This window comes from Perna viridis, chromosome 13, assembly GCF_037379345.1.
Source record: "Perna viridis isolate PV_CMFRI_1.1 ecotype Kerala chromosome 13, ASM3737934v1, whole genome shotgun sequence".
Taxonomy (NCBI): domain Eukaryota; kingdom Metazoa; phylum Mollusca; class Bivalvia; order Mytilida; family Mytilidae; genus Perna; species Perna viridis.
Window position 1 is genome coordinate 15,448,973 of NC_142457.1, and position 21,907 is coordinate 15,470,879.

Sequence of the window (21,907 nt, forward strand, 5' to 3'; positions counted from 1 at the left end):
ATATATGGGGGGGACCTAAATCTCCAAGTCATGTACATTAGGTTTTAAGCCTACCATATGAGCAGGTACATTGATGTATTCATTATTGCACTTAGCAGCCTCCCTCATACATTGCACATTCTGAGGAGAGAGGGTGTTCGTTTGTTTGTGAGCCAAGATTACAGCCTGTATGAGATCCTCAGGATTCTGGAGTAAAGTATGGAGTTGGTTTGCTTGCGTCTGACAGTTGACTCGATGCATCTGTTCAATAATTCTGGCTTTCTCTTTCTTTGGTACTCTCCCAAAACGAACAGCTGAAAATTTAAATTAATATATGTACAGGTAATATGATAATTTTTGACATTTTGCTGGGTGTAAATTTTGAAATTTGCTTTGTCACACATTTTCCGTGGGAGTAAGTTTCCAAGTAAGATATCTTAAAGAACTCCACAAATTAAACAAGGGAAATTTCACGTGGAGGTTACTTTCACTGACATTTCGTGATGGTTAATGTATCATATTTATAAACCACATGTGAAAACTTCCATGTCTATACTATTGTAAGTATACTCAGCATGCCCATTCATGTACTGCAATAAAAATCAAATTCCTTAAAATTTTACAAGACAAAATTTACATACAGTAACAATAGTATAATTATAATCTTTGAATTTATGATCTTCCCTTCCGTTTTTTGTCAAAATGCCTAAATATAAGAGAATAAGGTTTATTTACATCAAAAAACAAAAGTGAGATATTCTGATTAAATTAAATAAATCAAACTGATTCTTTGTACCCTTAAAAAAAACAATACTCCAAAATCCAAAGTTCAGGGGCAGCTTGAACCCTAAGATACAGAAACTTGTGGGCATGATGATACTTGTTTGGTATTTTTTTTGACCTTTCAATGCATACAATACCTAGAAAATTCCATTTTTTGTATGTCTGTTAAGAATGATACAGAAAATTGAAATTAAGCTTAGATTTTAAATAATCTGTCTTCCTATGGCTGGAAAAAGTCAATGTAATGCATATTATTAAGGGGAGATAACACATTTCTACAATAATTTTCACAACAAATATCATTTCCCAGAAGGCTTTAAATGAAAAATCATTGTTCTGAACCCACATAAACAAAATGCCTGATCTTACATACAAATATAAAGCGTGGCCTTATTTTTCAATGAATCTATAATTCTAGCATAGATGCTTATACTTAATTAGTATATTAAGTGTAGTAACTCAATAAGCAAATGCGAAGATACATGTACTTGATTATAATTAATATATTTTTTTAAAATAATTATTTTCATGTAGTGCTACATTTCTTATGAGAAAGGTTGATTAAGTTTACTGAATGACATTTTAAACCTAAAGATGGATGTAAAATGCATCCCCAACATAAGAAGTTAAATCGAATAAATAATCTAGCAATGGAACAAACAAACCACTAATAAAAGCTACAGAAGATAATTTGTAAAGATAGGGTGATGATCCCAGGATGTGAAAATGTAACAAGTCTTTCTCACTTCCTTTATTATTCTGCTAAATACGTTGAAAATCAAATTATTTCCCACCATACACACCCTGATACCTACCTATTATAATATTACGTAACCAGAATCGTAGGTCAAACCCGGTATCATGTAAAATATTACATGTTTTCCTTCCAAATCATTGATAATGAAATTAGACCCTCATCATTATATGTTGACATAAATATCGAAGAGAAATAACACGTCTGAAGATAACTGTCTAAATATGGTTAAGTGGTTTATTTCAAGGAAAGAATTACAATACTGCCAAAGTACTTTGGGTCGTGGATACCAATTTTCATGGATTGAGAAAAAACACAAGTTCATGGATTCTTGAATTTATGGTTTTGAGGTTTTCTGTACACACATCAATAGGAATCCGTTGTTTGTTGGGAACCAAATTTCATGGTCAATAATTCATATACTGGGCATGGTTACCCATTCCTGTTTATCATGAAGATAAATTTTGCCATTCTGAACCAATTCACTCTATTCACAATGTACATACTGTGAAAGTAGTTTAATTCCCGGAATACGAATTTTCTGGAATTAGGGAAGAACCACAAGTTCACGGATTCTTGAATTAGTGGATTTGAGGTCTCCAATTAACACATCTTTGGAAATCTCTGTTTCGTTGGAAACCAAATTTTGTGGTTTGGCCTACCCATGAAAACCACAAAAATTGGTACCTCCTGAACAATAGTGCTTTTACAGTATGTTCAAATGTTCATTCTCTCTTACTGATTTTGGCCAAAAAACACCAAAAACAACTAAAAAAAGAACCATTAACATTGTTAGGTTTGAGTTTCTGTGTAAAAATATACTGTTTTTTTAATAAATATTTGTTGACCTATATGTCACCAAACTTCAACATAATCCTGTTTATTAAAGTTCATAAGGATACCACTGAACTTATGACTAGGATTTTGTGATGATCGCCTTAAAATTACATAATTAGTTGACCTATTTCCATGCAGACAATTTTATGAATTAAAAGATGATTCTACCAAGGGAGGGTAAAATGCCTCTATGTGAATGTTGAACAAAATAAAAAAAATATCCTAGATTCTCATCCTTAATTTTTCTCACCCTTCCCAAAAATTTTATTTGGATTTTTTTTCCAATTCAGGTCAATTTCTTTTAAACTGACAGCATTTTTCACTTATAAAAATTGATAAAAAATAAATACTAAAATTTTCCAGCCCCACCCTTAAAACTGACAATGTTGGATGTAATTTTTTTTTTTTTGATGGCCTTACAGGACAAATATTCCCTGCCCAACTTCGTAACTACCAGTAACAGATGAAAACAAGCCTTATATATGATGTGCTAAATTCTCCTTACCGTCTCTTGACATTCCAACATTAATACATTTCTTCAATCTAAAATGATAGTATAAGCCATGTTTAAAATAAATGACAAAATATGAAAGGTTTTACAACATGAAAAATATCAAAGCAGGCATTTTTTTTCCAGAACGTTTTTTTTGTTTACAGTCCATACAGTGAAAATGAGTGCAGCTTTATTCAAAAAGTACTGCTGTAACAAAACACTGTAAATAAGTATAGAGCTATGATCTGATGATAGGTGACAATGTCAATTGCTTTATGCACTGTTCTCACATAATTTCCTAACAAGGAAAATGAATGAATGAAATGAAGGCAAACAACCCACATTATGAAACATTGTAATTCCTAAAAAATTACTATGTACAGGAAATAATATGATATATTGAAAACTATCCAATTAGAAACCTTTTTCCATTTGATCTGTTTCGGATGTATTTGATACGCACAGGTTAAATTCTTTACAAACTGATACACAGGGACTTGTTTTGATTAATTGTTTAGACAGGAGTCTGGTCTACTCTAGATTCACAGCAGAAAATCCACTTTCAATATAATTATCTAAAATCCCCTACCTACAGTATTGACATCTGTTTAGGTTCACCCTCATCATATAAAGGGACTATGGCAGATTATTCGGTTAGACAAGATTCACTATAGACAGGTTTCAGTATACGTCATGTAATACTAGAAACTCCCTACCACATTCTTCTTATATATTACCAACAATCCCCTACTTAAGGAGGAAGACCTAGGGTAAGGGGACATAACTCTTGAAATCAGTGATATGTCTTTATCATATTCATTTTCAAAAAAGCCTATCAAGCTTTCATTTTAAACAGAATGAAATTAGTCCACGTTACTTAGATGCTTACATGAGATTGATGTAAAATGGTGCATACAAATGTTCCAATGATTTGTAAGAATTGTGTCCTTTACCCTAGGTCTACCTCCTTAAAATAGTAACTTCTGTTAAAGGTCCCTCCCATTATACATGTTATATTGATAAATAGAGATTAGGTAAGACACAATTCTGGTCTACTCTGGGTTCATTATAGACTGGTTTCACTGTATTTCTTGTGTTAAATCAGGCACCCCCTCCTTTTTCCTGTATCATAACCCATAATCCCCTACCTGCAGTACTGACATATTTTGGTTCATTTTCATAATACTTGTACATGCTGTACTGATACAGAGCCAGAAGGACTTTAGCAGATGTTTGGGTTCACAATAATTAAACATATGTCAGTGTACAAAAATGTATTTCATGTTACACCAGGAACACCCCCTTTTTTTCTGTATCATTACCCATAATCCCCTACCTGCAGTACTGACATCTGTTTCGATTCACTCTCATTATATTACATTGCTGGTTCTTTAAGCAGGGTCTGTACTGTATCTTCTGTTGAATGCTCCTTCGGAAAAATCCCTAAAATCAAATTATTTTAAGCTTATTAACCAATTGAGATAAAGCATAATAGTGTGCTGTGAGAATTATATAATATTTTCGAAGCACAGTAAATATCTATCAAAGGATGATTCTTTCAAAGCATTTACATGGGTGAAGACAGAAGGAAAGCAGAATGGAAGAAAGAACAATAAAATAATTCACAGGGCGCAGCTTGATAGGAGAGCAGAGGTTTAACCCTGAAGTTAACATGTATATGCAAATATTGTAAGTGAAGTAACTCTAAATGGTACATCTGCAGTGAACGATAATTTTTAAAAAGATTAAAGAAACAATTTCAAATCACGACCCTTGATCAGGATTGAGCCTAAATCAATAGGCTAGTTAAGTAGGGCACAAAATTCCATACATAAAAATATGTCTGTTTCAATTTTAAAGTGACGCTCATAACATTCCTTTAGCCCACCCTGCTCAGAGTCAAACTATGCAAGGCCCTTAGTCTTCTGCATTCCCTTAGTGCATTGGAACTCAAAAATTACACAGAGTAAACTAAACATCATCTGTCTGATCTTAAATGACAGCCTTTTATATCTATATGTTAATATTGCATAATATGTACATGTAGACAAAAACCAATCATCCATGACATAATAAATACATACATGTATATCAAAACACTTGTTCTTTTCATATACATGTTCCACTCCAAAGTTTTTACTACTTCATTATAATGCTTAAAAATCTCTTGATTACATGATACATTAAAACTTGCTAATTTTTAAATTTTTTCCCCCACTGTATTTTAAATAGAATGTTATATAATCTAACAAAATGATTAGTCAATCTACATCATGCCACAGAAGAAAATTTAAATTTGCATGAAATGTATTTACAGACAGAAAAGACGAAATCAATCTGTATCTTCAAGTTTTGTCTGAGGTTTAGGTATTGTGTAATTACTCGGAAATGCCAACCTAAATGTAAATTATTTTTGTTATTTGTGGTTATATATGTATAAATGTTGAATACTTTATATTTTACAAGGAAACAGGTCTGTTTTACCAAGGGTTTTAATTGTTGCATAAGGTATTTTGTTGGCATTTCTTGCATTTTAGAAAAGGTCAGGCTAAAAACCAGCTGCATTGTGTGGTTTTATAATACAGACATTCAAAAAAATATAATGTCTTCCACTATACTGGCAATATAGAGGAAGTGTTAGACAAGGTTAACCAATCTTTTTTTTCAGAAACATGTAAACATTTATTGTTGGATCCAGAATAATTAGGTTTCAGTGATTGGAAAAAATCCCATTTCCCATTCTGATGAAAAATTATAAATTTAGCAAAATATTTGGTAAAATAATACAAGTTATAGATTGCAAAATTCTGAAACATCACATTCAACACTCCCATCTACAGATCTTTTGTTCAGAGTGATTTTTTTACAAAAAATCCCATCTACGGATCTTTTGTTCAGAGTGAATTTTAACAAAAAAGGATATCAAGATGTACATGTTTTGACAATCCTCACAATAATTCTAAGCAGATCCAATGGGGTTTGCAGGACCCCTCTCCCTCTTATGCTCCAAAAACCATGGTTGATTACACTTAAAAACCAACTGAAGATCACTAGGGCAGGTCACCCTTAAGCTATTTGTTACCCCCTAATTTCCCTACTCTTTTCAAAATTTATGATCCACCAGAGCTCTTCCACTGTAATGGGAGCAAATATACATGTAGCTGAGGCAGGAAGATAAAAAACAGTCAAAGTTTAAGAGTATGGCAATGCAAAAACCAGGCAGTGGGTGGCACATGACAAATTTTGTTAAAAAAATTTGTTCACCCATTTCATATCATAAATGTACTCTATCTCAAAGTTGAATGTCGGTTTTTGATTCACTTCAATGATTAAAGAAAATTAAATTACATAAGAAAAAGCATTGAAGAAAGGGAGATAACTCTTTCATTTGAGAAAAACTTTATTGCTTCGTTTGAGAATTTGAATGCATTTTCAGAGCCATCCATTGTCGATTAAATACAAACTTTGCCCTATTTGACATACACATTATATATACATTATATTGCGACAAAAAAAAAAAAAAAAAAAAAAAAAAGAAAAGAAAAGGGATAAAATTTACTCTGTGCCACCCATATTATAGGATCTGCCTGATTTTTACATGGACAGCCTCTTAAGACCTTAACAAACCAAATAAAGATGAACTTACTTCTAATGATAAATCCATGACCATCATAGCAAGATGCATGTACATGTAATATATCTATCTCAATAACTTAAATGATGTTTAAATTTCTTACAATATTCTTTAAAAAAATCCATTTTAAATACATTGAAAAAGTTATACCATTATGTCAAGTATGTAAGTGATCTGCAAATTATGGTAATGTAAATTGATTGCCTCAGAGGAGTTATAAAAGTTCTTTAATCATACATGACACATATTTCTAATCCAGTTCACTTCTGTTGTGTAAAACTGGGTCAAATGTACATGTACATGTATACATGGGTACATGTATACCTTGTTTATTGTAAATACTGTACTGATGGATTTTCCATATTTCAATATGTAAACACTTAATTACAAAATCAACATATTCAAACAATAAAAAAAGTTCCCTTTGCTAATTGATGCAAACTTTTAATTTAGTATGGAAATCACTGTTAAATACAGGTATCCCTGAGCATGCAATTTTCTCAGAAATTGAGAAATAATAGGGTCCACATCAATAAGCATGAATTTAAAGTGTTAGTTTTTTTTTATGAATCAGGCAAAATGGGAAAAATTAGAAACATGTATGTCAGAACCTCACCGATCTGACAACATAAATACTTCCTTTATTTGAAAAGAACATTTGATCTCTGCAACACTGCATTTGATCAGGAATTTGTGAATAGAATAATAGAGAAATTGTGTTTTTGACAAAATAATATCTCCTGAAAAATTCATTTTCAGTGCATTTTAATGATATGGAAAACCTTGTCTTTTCTCCTTGATTCTGATAGTGCAAATAGTCAAATTACACATTCCAAACTATATTTTTATTACATACCATGTTTCAAACACTGCTTGACTCTTACAGAGCCTGACACTTAAAAGCGGACAAAAATCATCATTGGAAATTACAATTTTAAACTATCTTCTTTTGCAAATATACAAGAAAACATTTGCTAATTCTATGAATTAAGGAGGTAGACCTAGGGTAAGGGACACAACTCTTACAAATCATTCAGCATTTGACATCAATCTCATGTAAGCATCAAAGTAACTTTGACTGATTTCAATCTGTCTCAAATGAAAACTTGATAGTCTTAGGTGAAATTGAACATGATACAAACATATCACTGATTTCAAGAGTTCTGTCTCTTACCCAAGGTCTACAAATTTTATATTTGATTGAGACACAGAGAAGTTTCATTAGAACCACAATTTTGATTCACCCTGTCAAGTGGAGAAAATAAAATTGCGCTCAAAGATCTGTATGTTACTTATTTCTGCTCATGTAACATATGTATTATAATTTTAAGCATTGGCTAGTAACAACACTGCTGGAAAAACTGCTATTCTTTCAACATCATCACAGCGTTTTGAATTTCCCTTATTCTACCATTTAATAAAATGCTTCACTGGATGCAGCTTGATATGACCAAAAAGGTTGAATCCTGAACTGTGAGCTGGGACAAGTATGAACATGCCATTCGAGCTCAATACAGCATTAAGTTTGGATTCTGATTAAATATTTGACACAGGATAAATATTTGAACAGAATCAAAATGTCCCCTTTTATTCATAAATAGTTCCAGTGGTAACTGCCTTTATTTGGAGGTATGGAACTTCACGGTACAATTTTAAAGTTTGTTTGTTTGTGTGTTGGGGTTTAACGTCCGAGCAGCAATATTTCAGCTATATTCAGACTCACAATTTTAAAGAGACTCATTCACTTTCTATCAAGTTATTGTCCAGATAATGAAAATGCTTGTTTCTAATTCCCTTGTGACCCCTAATTACTAAGCATTTTAACTTACAAACCCTCATATCAATCCTAGTCTTCCTTCTGTATCTCATTGAACATGTGGTACAATATCAAAGAGACATTGTCAAGTTATTGTTTAGACATAATGAAAATGCTTGATTCTGGTTCCTCATTCTTAAAGGTTTAAACGAATTTACCCCTAAAATCAAGCCTAGCATTTTATTAATGGTACAACTTCAGAAAGATCCATACACTTAACCAAATAATCTTCAGATACAAGAAGAGGATGCAAATGACAACAGCATTATACAATGTACCATTAGACCCATTCACCAGTAGTAAAGTTACTGTCTGAATATGATGAAAATGCTTGTTTCTGGCCCTTCTTGGGCCGCTAATTCCTAAACAGGTCAATTGACAATCCCAAAAATCAATCCTAAACTTTACTTTGTGGTAGAACACCTTGTGGTATAGTTCATAAAGATCCATTAACTTAAACTTAGGTTATTGTATACGGATGCTGTATGATGCAGTTGACAATGACAGCATAATGCCATTATAACCACATATTTTGCACAAAAACTGATGACATTGCACATCTACATGCATTTATGACTTAGGCCTAGACATACATGTACATGTACCAGATTGTGCAAGTGACAGCAAAGACAATACTTGTTTATAACAGCCTATAGTATTTAGCAGGTAACCAAATTATTATCTAATCAAGATGTACATGTAAAAAACACATAGTCAACCTGTTTCAATCTGATTCACCTTAAATCAACCCGCAGGTAACAGCTGAACTTGTTTTGACGAGACATGTTCTGCAAACATTAGCACTCTCCCATATTCAGCATTATTTAATTGATCAAAGAGACAACAGTGCTTTTTTTGTACTATTTGTGGTTTTTCTAATTAAATTTGTTCAGATTGAAATTGAAATTTGCCATTCATTTTTTAATAAGGTCTTAATGCCAAGTTAAAAGTTTTTTTTTATATCACTTCTTTTTAGCAAAAGTAGTATCAAATTCTGAAAGTTTCATCATTTTTGGTATTCCCATTGTCAAATTAAGCAGCACTCGAGCTAAGAATCATGCAAAATGTGATACATGATTGGAAAGCCTATATATTTGTATTTCTGATATTTTAATACATGTATACATTTCATCATATAGTCCTAAAGCAACTTAATAAACAAAAATGTGTAGCCTTTTTTGCATGTATCATATAATACTGAACTTGCATGATTCTTACAAAGACTGATCCTCAATTATCTTGTTTATATCACTTGATTGTATTTTTACCATTTTGTTCTGTTCTGTAAAAAATCTGAATCATTAAATAGACCCAAAAAACTGATCCCAAATCTACCCACTCTCAGTTACCACAGTGGCTGTCCATTTTATTTGAGGCAAACTTATAAATAATAAGCAAATGGTTGCCAAATTTCAATTAGGTCCTTGGTATTCAGTCTTTGGGGCAAGTTCATTGTTGAGTTCACTAGTTGCCCGATTTTAATGTGGCAAGATGATGTTCACTTTACCTGAGGCTCAGGCATATGAAATCTCACTATTTATGAGGTTGCCCAACTTAAATTGTACATCTAGGTCATTTGACTACAAACTTTTAAAACCCACCCTCAATGAGACAAGTGGAATTAACAAAATCCACATATTAAGGAAGCTGTGTATCGTACCTTACATCCTTCACATGCATGGACTCCATAATGGAAGCCACTGGCCTTATCTCCGCAAACTCGACATAAAACTGTGTCTCCATCAAATTCTAAAAATAGATAAGAAGTCCATATAAAGCTTACCATCACATTCTTAAATATAGGTACAAAACGATAAATAAAACATGTCTCCATTAGAGTCTGGAAGCAGATAAAATCACTAAATTAATATATGGAATTTAAATTATTGAGGTATTTTAATAATATTGATTAGTCCTCTGTATCCTTTCATGTACAAATGCAAGTTTATTTTAATAACAAATGTACAAAAACTAGGAGCATGGAAAATTCATTAACTGTCAACTGTCAACACAAGTATTAAAATGCTACACAGGGCACAGCTTGATACACTTGCAGAAGTCAATCCTAAACAGATGAGACAATTATGGACACAACAGACGAAGTACTTGATATACATGTACATCTTAATTTAAATTGTGGTGAATTAATTGACAACATTCTCAGGGACAGATCCAGGATTTAAGATTGAGGGGGTGGGGGCGCAAATTAAAAATTTCGCCAAGCAGAGCGTGGCGAAAAATGTTTTGAGGTTAAATTTTTGAAATATTTTTCTAGAGTGGGTGCAATGTAGATATCTTTTGTGGTAAAATTTTATTGATATACCAAAATGAGCTAAGATTACAAAATGTGAGATTTTTTCTTCAATCTGCTATTGTACAGCAAATACAATGTTAGCTAGTACAGTCAGAAAATTCCTTTACAAGTAAACATGGATTTAAGAATTAAAAGAATTAAAATGGGACAAAAATCAATTACAGACAAACCGAACTTAAACCTGCTCTGCAATGGAGAGCAAAATCATGGCCACTTTAGACAGGTGGTCTTTATATGCAGGATAATTTTACATTGAATATTTCCTACATAGGAATATATAGTTTAACGGTGGTCTTTTTAGACAGTTTATTGCTGAATACAGGTAGGTGCTAAGGCAGGTCTGACTGTACAAAGAATGATACACATAATCTCAAGTCCACATCAAACAAGTTCAGACTAGTGACATTACCAAATATTGGTTACATAACAACTCCTTTTCTGTTATTTAATCCCAATCATGAGGCAACAAGGTATTTGTACTTTACAGTTCTTTTATCAAAAAATCTCAGCCCAGACTAATATTATGTAATAGATGTGCACACATGGATTATCAAAAGAATGTGGGAAAAGTAGTTCCTTTAATAGTTTTATACTTATTAAAATGGAGAATAAGAATGTCATGTTTGCATGCCCTCTCCTTGAATCTATTCACCCCTTAGAGACAAGAACTTGTTTAAGACTTCTTCCGACATCAAATTAAGCCACAAAAACAAAAAAAAATGTTAATATCAGGGTAAGAAATTTGTCCTAATTTTGCCTGCAGGAACAAGTTATATAATACTTGCCTGAAGGACAACCTAATGTTATGTCTTTTTCAACATGGATTAATTCATAGGCAACCTTGTTTTTTTTAATTTGGGAAAGTACACTAGTGTAGAATTTTCATAACCTTGCTAAATAGAAATAAGAACAAGAATCAGAGTCTCTGGATATATAATAAATAATCATTTCTCTTTCTGCATGGCACTGATGGTAAAGAAAGTGTATTACCTTCTGTATCATATTATTTTTCCCATTACTGAAACATTGACAACTGTTTAAACTTTCGAATCAAAGGAGGAATTTGCTTTGCCCAAATTGCCTCAATAACCCATAGCACGTTGAATCAACCTTCCACAGACAAATTCAGCTGATAAACCTAGCATCACAGGACATTCACAAGTAGACATACAGGCAGACAGACAGAAAAAATACACGATGATAAAGAGGTCTGACAATTCAAGCAAAAGTAAGATTATCTACATGGACAAAACAAAATAGCAATTGATATACAATGTAAAATATTCAACAATAAACTTTGTAACTGAAACTAATACACTATTTTAATGATAACTTGCTTGTAGCTCCAATTATGGACAAAAAATTTACAAGCTAGGTCAAATATTAATTTGTCTCTAGATTGAGTTATATGACTTTCTTTATAATTAACAACATGCTGCTTAATTAGATCGTTTATTCCTTACCCTCTGCAATTAATTGTAGAAGTCCGTAATAGGAGAAAAACATATTGAATTCTTCCTGAACATAACCAAAGCATTCAGTTATAAACCGATATATTGTGGGAGGTTTATAAATTCATTAACCTATATACAGATCAGGATTATTGTCACCAGAGAGGCTCCCGAGGGAAAATACAATAATGCAGGTTATTAATATACAACATGTATCATCACCAAAGAGGTCCCAAAGGAAAACTATGATACTGCAGTTTTTCTAAAAAAGTACATGAACTATTAAAAATTAAAAAGGCTTTAAAGGGGAAAATAATACTGCAGGTTAATAAAAGTAAATGCATATCATGCAAATATAGTTTAATAAAAAAAATGCTTATTAAACTAGCTCACTTGAAGAGAGATCAGGATTACAGACAATTGAGGCTCCAGGTGGGAAATGTGGAATAAGATTATTGACATAAGCTCAACTGACCAAAAACAATACAATTTCTCAATACAAACAGAGATAAAAGATTTGGATGATGTTGATTTTTTTTTAAATTCCAGAGGCTTAAGGAGGTAGACCTAGGGTAAGGGAAATAAATCTTGAAATCAGTGATATGTTTGTATCATATTCAATTTCACCAAAGCCTATCAAGCTTTCATTTGAAACAGAATGAAATCAATCCAAGTTACCTTGATACTTACATGAGATTGATGTAAAATACTGAAAACAAATGTCCCAATGATTTGTAAGAGTTATGTCCCTTACCCTATGTCTACCTCTTTAGGTATTGAAATGTGAACTCTATAAAATTACTGTTGTAAGATCAACAAGTAACTACTATCAATTGTGTAGCATTGTTGAAACACAAATACTGAAAATGAAACAGTTTTATTGACTTTTTCCACCTCTGTTTACCCACCTACATGTATGTGTATCACTTGTCAGACCCAGTATCTTATAACCATTTATACCTTGATAACTTAATCAAGTGAAAGGCAGCAAACTTTGTATATTGAATACAAGTTTCCAAAAAATAGCAAAACTTCATAATAGGACCTCAGAATTTAAACATAATTTCCTCCCCCTTTTCTAAATGTTTTAGCTGGAATTCTTAAACAGAACATTTTTTACAATGGTATCATGATGTGCAAGTTCATCTCATGAGAACTTAACGCTCTAATTAAGGAGGTAGACCTAGGGTAAGGGACACAACTCTTACAAATCATTGGAATGTTTATATTCAACATTATACATCAATCTTGTGTAAGCATCAAAGTAACTTGGACTGATTTCATTCTGTTTCAAATGAAAGCTTGACAAGCTTTGGTGAAATTGAATATGATACAAACATATCACTGATTTCAAGAGTTATGCCCCTTATCCTAGGTCTACCTCCTTAAGTGTGTAGGACAAAGTAACGAATGTTAGCTACATGCAGTTATCTACAGTACCCTCTCTTTCAACATCATTGTGCTTTTCAGGAAATGCCTTGGCTTTTTTTTTACCACCCACCCCAACCCCAAACATTCTTTTAGTGTTAGTGTTTTGTAATTAGTGGATTTTGTTAGCCATAACATTACATCCTTCTTTTTTAATTCAAATCTGATTGTTTCTACCTCTGTGAAAGCTAATTCTCTCAGATGACATAAAATTCTACACAAACATGTACATGAACATATGCGGAACAGATGCATTGGAAATTCATCATCTTTTCAGGGGGTATTCCATAACCTCTATCAAACACTATACTATATTCTTCCCTTGCCTACTCATGAGTTTTCCTTTTATATTTTTGTTTTTACATTTGACACAATTAATGAACTACAGCACTATAAACTTGATGACCTATGTCTAAAAGTAGATTATTGGACATTCTTTATCTTACATAGAACTCTTTATAGAGGTTTTAAATGTCAAAACAAACACTAACTCTGGCATGGCATATCACGTTTTTTTCTATTGTAAAGGACATTTGTGAAAAAACATTAGATGCAAGTCTTAGTAAGAATCTGGCAAAGTTGGATACATTTGAATGCATGTGAAAGACCCCTCTGCATCCAGGATATGTTTGAAAAATATGCCCTTATACACATTTCAAATACATGTAAATAACTCATTTTACCACATTGAAATAGATTATCTCATTATGTTTTCATTCCTTGATTCTGATGGTATGGATAGGCAGTATTTTCATTAAGAACGGACTGGAGGCCAATTTGCATGCTTCCAACATCTGTCGGCCAGTTCATTTGGACTCAATTACATATCATTCAACTTAAAATTAACAGATTTTTTTTTGAATTTTTATATGAGCTTTTAGTAGAAAAAATAGTGAAAACACTGGATAGTCAAATTAAAATATCAAAACCAAGAGTTATTTGATACATTTGTTTCACCCACTGCCTGATTCTTACAGAGACTGACAATTAAATGCTCAATTTGATGTTTATCACATGATTAAAGCAGGCATAGACATCAATTTTTACCCAATTATGGAAAAATTAAGTCTGACCATTTTCAAGAACATATTTATATTTACAACAGATATATTTTAGTTTTTTTTTTTTTTTTTAATAATATTCAATAACAAGTTAATAAATTATATGTCAGAAGCATCTGAAGATTAAATGAATGAAAGAAGTTTAACATCACAATTTGCAGACACATGTATGTGTACTCAGTGTATTTCAGAGCTAGAACATTTTATTATATTACATGTATATTGTATATTGTACAAATCCTGTTCTTAACAATAAACCATATTTATTAAAGAAAAAATTGAGTATTGGTAGTAAATGTATCAAAACAAAAGCTTCAAAGATTAGGTAGTAATCTTTGTAAATAACAGGCAGGAGGCATATCAAACATCCCAAATTTCACTTTTTTTTTCAACCTCAGAAACGGCTACAAAAGAAAATAGCAGCCTTAGTTCAACAATCTGTTGTTGCAAAAAATATTTACAGACTGTATACATGTACAAGGATTAATTGGTACTCTGAAAGATCAAGATAGTGTTTTTTATATTGGTTGAATTTAGATCAGATTATACAATTAATATACAGAAAGGACTACAGGTACATTCAAAAAATATGGTATGCAGACTGAAAAAGCATTGTACATCTAGTATCATCTCTACCATTGGCAGTGTCTAAATTTTATATGGATTGGTACTTAAACTTGACTGTCTGCATGCTTGGTGAAAACTATTAAATCCAGGAAAGCAGAGATTCAAATTCAGCCATGAGATTATCTGTAACCATAACTGTTCAATAAGCAGCAGTCAGTATAAAATTAAGACAATGCCATGGTTGAGGTGATTCATGGAGCAAAAATAAAAACAACAGACACTGCTTTTTCAATCTTCATAAGCCTTACTTTACATAACTGTAGTCCTTTCTGCATACAGATCGATATTTGGGAAGTCTCCTACTTGAATCCATGCATCAAATCAAGAACAATAACTCTTACAAAGTGCCAATTTCATATACAATGTATCAATTTTTAACTCAGATGTGCTACAATTGAATGACTAACTAAGACTGGTTATGTTATCTGAAAATGTTTCTGTATGGAAAAAAAGTTGACTACCAGTACTGTATGAGTACTTTTGACATGCATAAATCACCTTCTGACTGATATTAATAAAGACTGCTACTTTAATAGTTCTTCAGGAGATGAGTAAAATAAAGGAACCATTTGTGTTGCAGCTCTGCTCAATAAATAACCTACTTACATGCCAACAACAGCAGAAAACCTTTTTAATACCTATTGATTGGTGACTTAGTTTTGAACTTTAAAATCGGTTAGTTCCTGTTTCTGGAAAGATCAAAAAATGACCTAGATTTAAGACTAGCAATTCTTTAATTTTCATTTTTCCACATTAGAAGTTAGTGCTTTTTATTCAATCCCCTTTCTCACTTCAAAGAAGGCAATCAGAGCAGGGATTTTAAGTAGTAGTGCAGATAAGAATCATGCAAAATGTGATTCATTGTTCGGAAGCCTATTTATACAACATTTTTTTTAATATTTTTTAAAACGTTATTGTAAACAGAAATTAAAATGTGGTTTTTCATATAACCCCTGTTCATAGGAGATATAACTTATAAAGAATGTACTATAAAATTCAAAATTAAGGGAGATATCTCTGTAATTGATGCTGAAGCACAATAGAAACTATAGAATTTTCAATGCGAATTACCTCCTAAGGCCAGACAGAATGGAATGAATGATAGTACATTTCATCATGAAGACACACAAAACAACTTAATAACAAAAATAAAAATCAAAATGTGAAGCTATTTTTTTTATCTATCACATATTGCAGAATTTGCATGATTCTTACAACTACTGCCACTGAAGCACTAATACCAACACACACCATTCCAAAACATGCATGTGTATATTGTGTATCGAATCATTTTGGATCCGCCGGTTATAGAATCCTATATAAATTCCTTTCATTCTTGTTGAATGGTTCATTGAGTTCATAGGGCAAGGTCACTGTGGGATAAAAGTAAAAAGGTTAAATTAAGTATGGATCATTCTGAAGGCAATCAGAAAGCTGTTATAAGCTAACACTATTGGTTCCTGTATTGGAGAGAAAAACGTTTCCCTGTTTTGTACATTAATACATGTTTACGATTCAACTTCAACCAATTCAATTCTCTATACACCTTAAGATTTCACTTTCAGAAATGCTGCATACATGTACCATTTTTGTGTTGTAAAAATTAGGCAAAAAAATTACATGTATAATTAGTTTCTTTTCATACTTGTAGTATATTTTTTTGTATATTAAGAAGTTTCATTAACCATTTTTTTTTCAAATCCATACTTATTAGTACTTGTACATAGTAGACTATGAATACCCCCCCATAAAAATGGAATATTTCCTTATTACATGGGTGACTAAATAATACAGTGCGAGTGAATCCTGTCTAAACTGAACCTTGAATAATGTGAAAACCTGTTTATACCAAACACTTTATCAAGTCTCCTTTGATCAATTTAGATGTTTTTTAATATTGGTAAACTGTACACCTAATAAATCAAACATATTTTAATCTCCAAAATGGCTTTGGTTTTACGGGGAGGTAACGATCCCACTGGTACATCAGTGCATCACAATATTTTAATTTACATTCAGGAAATGAATACTGGGACCCTTTTTACTATTCAGATCAGATACCACGCTCTGCTTAATCCAAAGAAAAACTCAGTAGAGTGACAGCTAAAAATTTTGTTTCGCAATCACAAATGGATTTATCTGCTGTTTGAGCACATAAGATTTGCTTAAAATGTAAGGAATCAGGCTGGTCATTACCTTTGGTCATTCATTCCGCAGGACTCGAACTCATACCACTGTGACATCTATGGCAACACCCCCTAGATTAATCCTATGAGGACGAAAGGTACATTTTATAGCCTAGCTGGCCGAGTGGTCTAGGGCGCTAGACTTAGTGCAGGCAGCATTGCCATAGATGTCACAGCAAATTTGACAGTTCTAACATCATTGGGAATTTTTCAGACCCTTCTATAAGTTTACATTATCTTCCCTGTATCAATATGATCCGATGGAGCAGTGTAGCAAAGACACGTCACATTCTGAGACGTTTTATACATATATCACTAAGGGTTTTTTTTTAACGTCCTTGACTACCCTGTTGGGTCTTGCATGGACATATATATATACATTTTTAGTACCAGTATATATACATATACATACATTGGTAAAAGTATATGAATTATCAGTACAACATATTCTCATTGCTAACAATTATAAAAACATAAAATGAATTTCAAAGAACTAGTTATATTAAAAACGTGGAGTTCTATGGCTTTCATATAACACACTACTAATCAAAGGATAAAAAGTAAATAATTCAAAGAAAACAGGATAAAAAATTTCCTCTTCAGTCTTTGTTGTCTAAAGAAAAAAATAGGTCAAATAACAAGGCTATTTTAAGTCAATAATGTATATATTTATACTTTTTTTCTAGGTCAGATATTAAACACAAAGGAGAAACTCTGATAATCATCTCTTTATACATGTACGTGTACTTGCCTACATGGTCTTGAGGCAGTAGGACCAGTCTTATTGCACTACTTGTATAAAGTTTGAGTTGGTTCACTTCAGATTAAAATTAGGACATGGTGACCAATTTAAAATATTAAATCCTGAACAGCTGTTTGAAGTGTTATTTTTGGGATTACTGTTTGTACTCAGATTTTTTATAATTAGCATGTACCCTATATCAAGACAATAAATCAGCATAAAATCAAGTCTTACTGAACTTTAACAACTCTGTATACAAAAGTAAAAAATAAAAGCTCTGACCCCATTTTTAAACAAAGCATCTACGAGATCCTATCTTCAGCACCCCCTTTTTTTCAAAAAACCATTCATCCCTAGACCATTAACTTTTCTATAATGATCCTTGTACTCAACAACCTGGGAAATACCTATGTCTGAGAGGTATAATTATATATGTTTTTGAATATGCCTCAATGCACCATGATGCACAATAAAATGAGATTATAAAAGTCAATGTCCTCATCTTTTAAGTCTATATTACTGTACAACTGCACATGGAGTTGTGGGAATCAGGAAGCAATTCATGATCGATTATTGTATTCGCCACTTGTATTTGAAGAAAACTGCTTCTATAGAAAACAGTTGACATGATAAATATTTAACAGGCCATCATCTTCAAGTCTAAGAAAGCTATAGTCTTGCTTTAGGATCCTTAACAATGTATCAGTACCCCCCTAGATTACAAATAGGTTGATGGCTTGTTTGAACTTCAAAACTTACATGTTCATATTGGAGATACAAATTGTGGGTACCATGGGTTCAAATTAATTTCAATAGTCTTAGTTCAAAATTTGAAATGAGTGGTCCATTTCTCAAGTCTAAAGTGATAATGAAAAGGGTTTAAGGTCCAGGATCTAGTTTAATTGAAATTTCAAAAGCCCCAATGGGCAGAATTTGATTGGGCTGGACCTTTGACCACCACTTGTTTGAAACCCTGTTTCCTTGTCAAAAACAACTGCATAATTCATCCATGTTGTATGATTTCATCACTAAATACTCACCTTTTTCTCTCTTGAAACTTACATGTAAGGCAACCATTTACTTCTACAACTTTTTTAACTATAATGTGAATTATGTTAAAAATGCTGCCTAAGTGGTCAAATCTATCCTTGAAGGCCATAGCCCATTTATTATTTATACATACAGTCAATTAAACTGGGTCAAGAAAGATGATTCATGGGATATTGTTTTTGCATCAAAGCCTTCACAATTAATTATGCCCCTAATAAAATAGCGAATAGCATGCTCACTGAAAACATTTGGTCAGATATACATTTGTATATACATGTACATGTACCTGTGCATGTATATGTCATAATTCTGACAATTAGGATTTAAGATTTTTTATATAGTCAGTGGCATTGACCTTATAGATAGGTATTTTAGAGGCCATCTTGTGGTAAACAATCTATTTTTAGTCATATTTTATTCAGTGGGCCAATAAAAGTCATAGAGTGGAAAAATTTTGAAAACAACACACTGTTTTGCATATGAAATACTAAACAAATTAATTTTTAACCTGTTTTTGCTACCTTAATTAAGACATTTCCTACTTTTGGCCATAATGTATGCAAGAGTAATCAAGGGAACCAAGATTCTAGAGGAAATCAAAAGAATGCAATCCAGGGACAAAGACCAGACATGAAAAACAGACAAACAACAAAGAACATAAAATAACAAAAATTATATGTACAAAGCAACAATAATAAATGAGCAACTCTGAATCCACCAAAAACTGGGAGAATGGACCAGTTGCACCGGTAGGGAAGCATCCACTGCTTTTCTAGAAACACCAAACCAGTTGCTCATAAAATGTCAAATCAAGGGTAAACAAAAGAGGAAAGGAAAAAAAATACAACAAGAATTCAATGATACTATGAAGACAATTCACATCCTGAAAAGTGTAATTTGCAACAAAATTCAAAGATTCTACAGAGATCTACAAAGGTAAACAGCTCTGTAGTTTAAATGTATATGAACTGTTTAAGACAATATTTTATTACCATGAGAAGAAAGTCATAGTCTTCGGAATTTATCAAAATTTTACAGTCTTGACATACAAATGTATCTAAAAGGTGGTAAAACTTCTGGATAAAATGGTGAAAATTTCATTTTTTTTAACCTATAAACAATGGCCAGGGTCCAGAAATTCCCAAAAAAGGAAAGGAGCACTGACTGGCCTAAGGGATGACTCAAACAATTTAGGTTTATCTATAAAATCAACCAAAGTTTTTGAGGATTAAGGCACTCTCCAGGTGCCCACCTTGAAAACAAATTGTTAAATATTTTCAAAAGTTCCGACAGTCTTTGCAATAAGGAAACAATATATTCAATTTCAGCATAGCTACATTTAGTATTTGACTGATTGATTAATTATGGTTTAGCATTATATGGTAGATATTTCATGCATTTCAGATCAGGACAATTGACCAAACAAACAGCTAGACCATCCACTGCATTAGTCAGACATGCTAAGCTGGATCTGTATTAAGCTATTCATGTAGCTCACGGAAGCACCAAACCAAAGACTTTTGTAAGACTCAGACAAATTGTTTTGAACAGATTTGCTGTTGTCTTAATACAAATAAGAAAAAAATTAATACAGACAACCTAATTCTTAAACCATCTTTGTTCTAAGATTTTTACAGTTCCCTGTTTCTATGACACAATTAAAGTCTGCACTTTCTGCACCTAACATTTTTTATCCATTCAGAAAATCAAGTTCTCTGTGTGTCATAGGTAAAGTGAAACATAATTAACAACTTTCCAAAACCATAACTGCCCTGGGTGACAAGAAAGTGGAGACACTTGAACCAACTCTGAAAAATGAACATTTTTTTAAGCTGATTAGAACTCTATTCAAACTAGGGATGTTTTGACTTCATTTATCAAAATCTTAATTTTAACCTCAATTATTATCTATTCTAAATCATTCTTAGTCCATGTCAAGCACTGTGTAACTCCCTGACCACTTATCTGACCAGTGGTCACAAACTAGAACACATTTAATAAAAATCAATACACATTTATACAATGTGACCAGTCATTTGGTAAACAAAATTTGGAAGCCATGGACCTTTAATTTTTACCTTGGCAAAGACACTAGATAAACACTTTCTTGATATGAAAATTTCTATTTGTATGGAAAACAGCAATGAGAAATTTGTTTTATCTATTCTGTCAACAATTGTCAAACTGACCAACAAGGTCATGTGTACTGCTCTGTCCAAAATCAAGGCTTGTGACAGAACCAATAGTGCCAACTCTTGAACATTTCCTGTCAGATTCACCCATTTTGAAGCTGCTTAATTCAGTGGCATTTTCCTTTGATCTGTTGTTTGTCCCTTGATTCTTCAAACTAATTACAAAATCTCATGCATTTGCATCCTAAAAGCTTGGCAGCCCTGCAGAATTACAGACTCTCCAATTGTAACAGATATCAATCATACAAGTAGATTTCTTAAAAAAAGGTTAAATGTTGACTTCACAATGTTTTATACCTCACTTTTGAAGAAGGGTACAGCCTGACATGGACATAATGTACAATACAAGTACAATGCTGCACATAGTTGCTAGAGGTGTACATGTCCATCTGTCCATTCTTCCTTCCCTGTGTGCCCCCATCTGTCCACAACTTTTTCCTTCCTCAGTTGTCCGTACAACTTCTTCTCACAGCAAATATACCCATTCGTGTTAAGTCGATAAGTTAGGGCTTTGGTAGAACAAAAGAATTTTCCTTGTGAAAGTGAATATTGAGCATGCT

The 21,907-nt window shown here is 32.3% G+C and overlaps 1 protein-coding gene across 1 annotated transcript in view; it reads right to left on the bottom strand.

Moving 5' to 3' along the window:
* LOC148599723 (uncharacterized) overlaps window positions 1–21,907 on the bottom strand; it is a 52,608-nt gene that overhangs the window by 20,725 nt on the left and 9,976 nt on the right. Inside the window, exons 3-6 of the mRNA XM_088559446.1 lie at window positions 9,957–10,045; window positions 4,183–4,289; window positions 2,859–2,896; window positions 55–293 (exon numbers count right to left, since the gene is read on the bottom strand). Coding sequence (XP_088415572.1) covers window positions 55–293; window positions 2,859–2,896; window positions 4,183–4,289; window positions 9,957–10,045 — 473 coding nt within the window. The remainder of the gene's footprint in view (window positions 1–54; window positions 294–2,858; window positions 2,897–4,182; window positions 4,290–9,956; window positions 10,046–21,907) is intronic.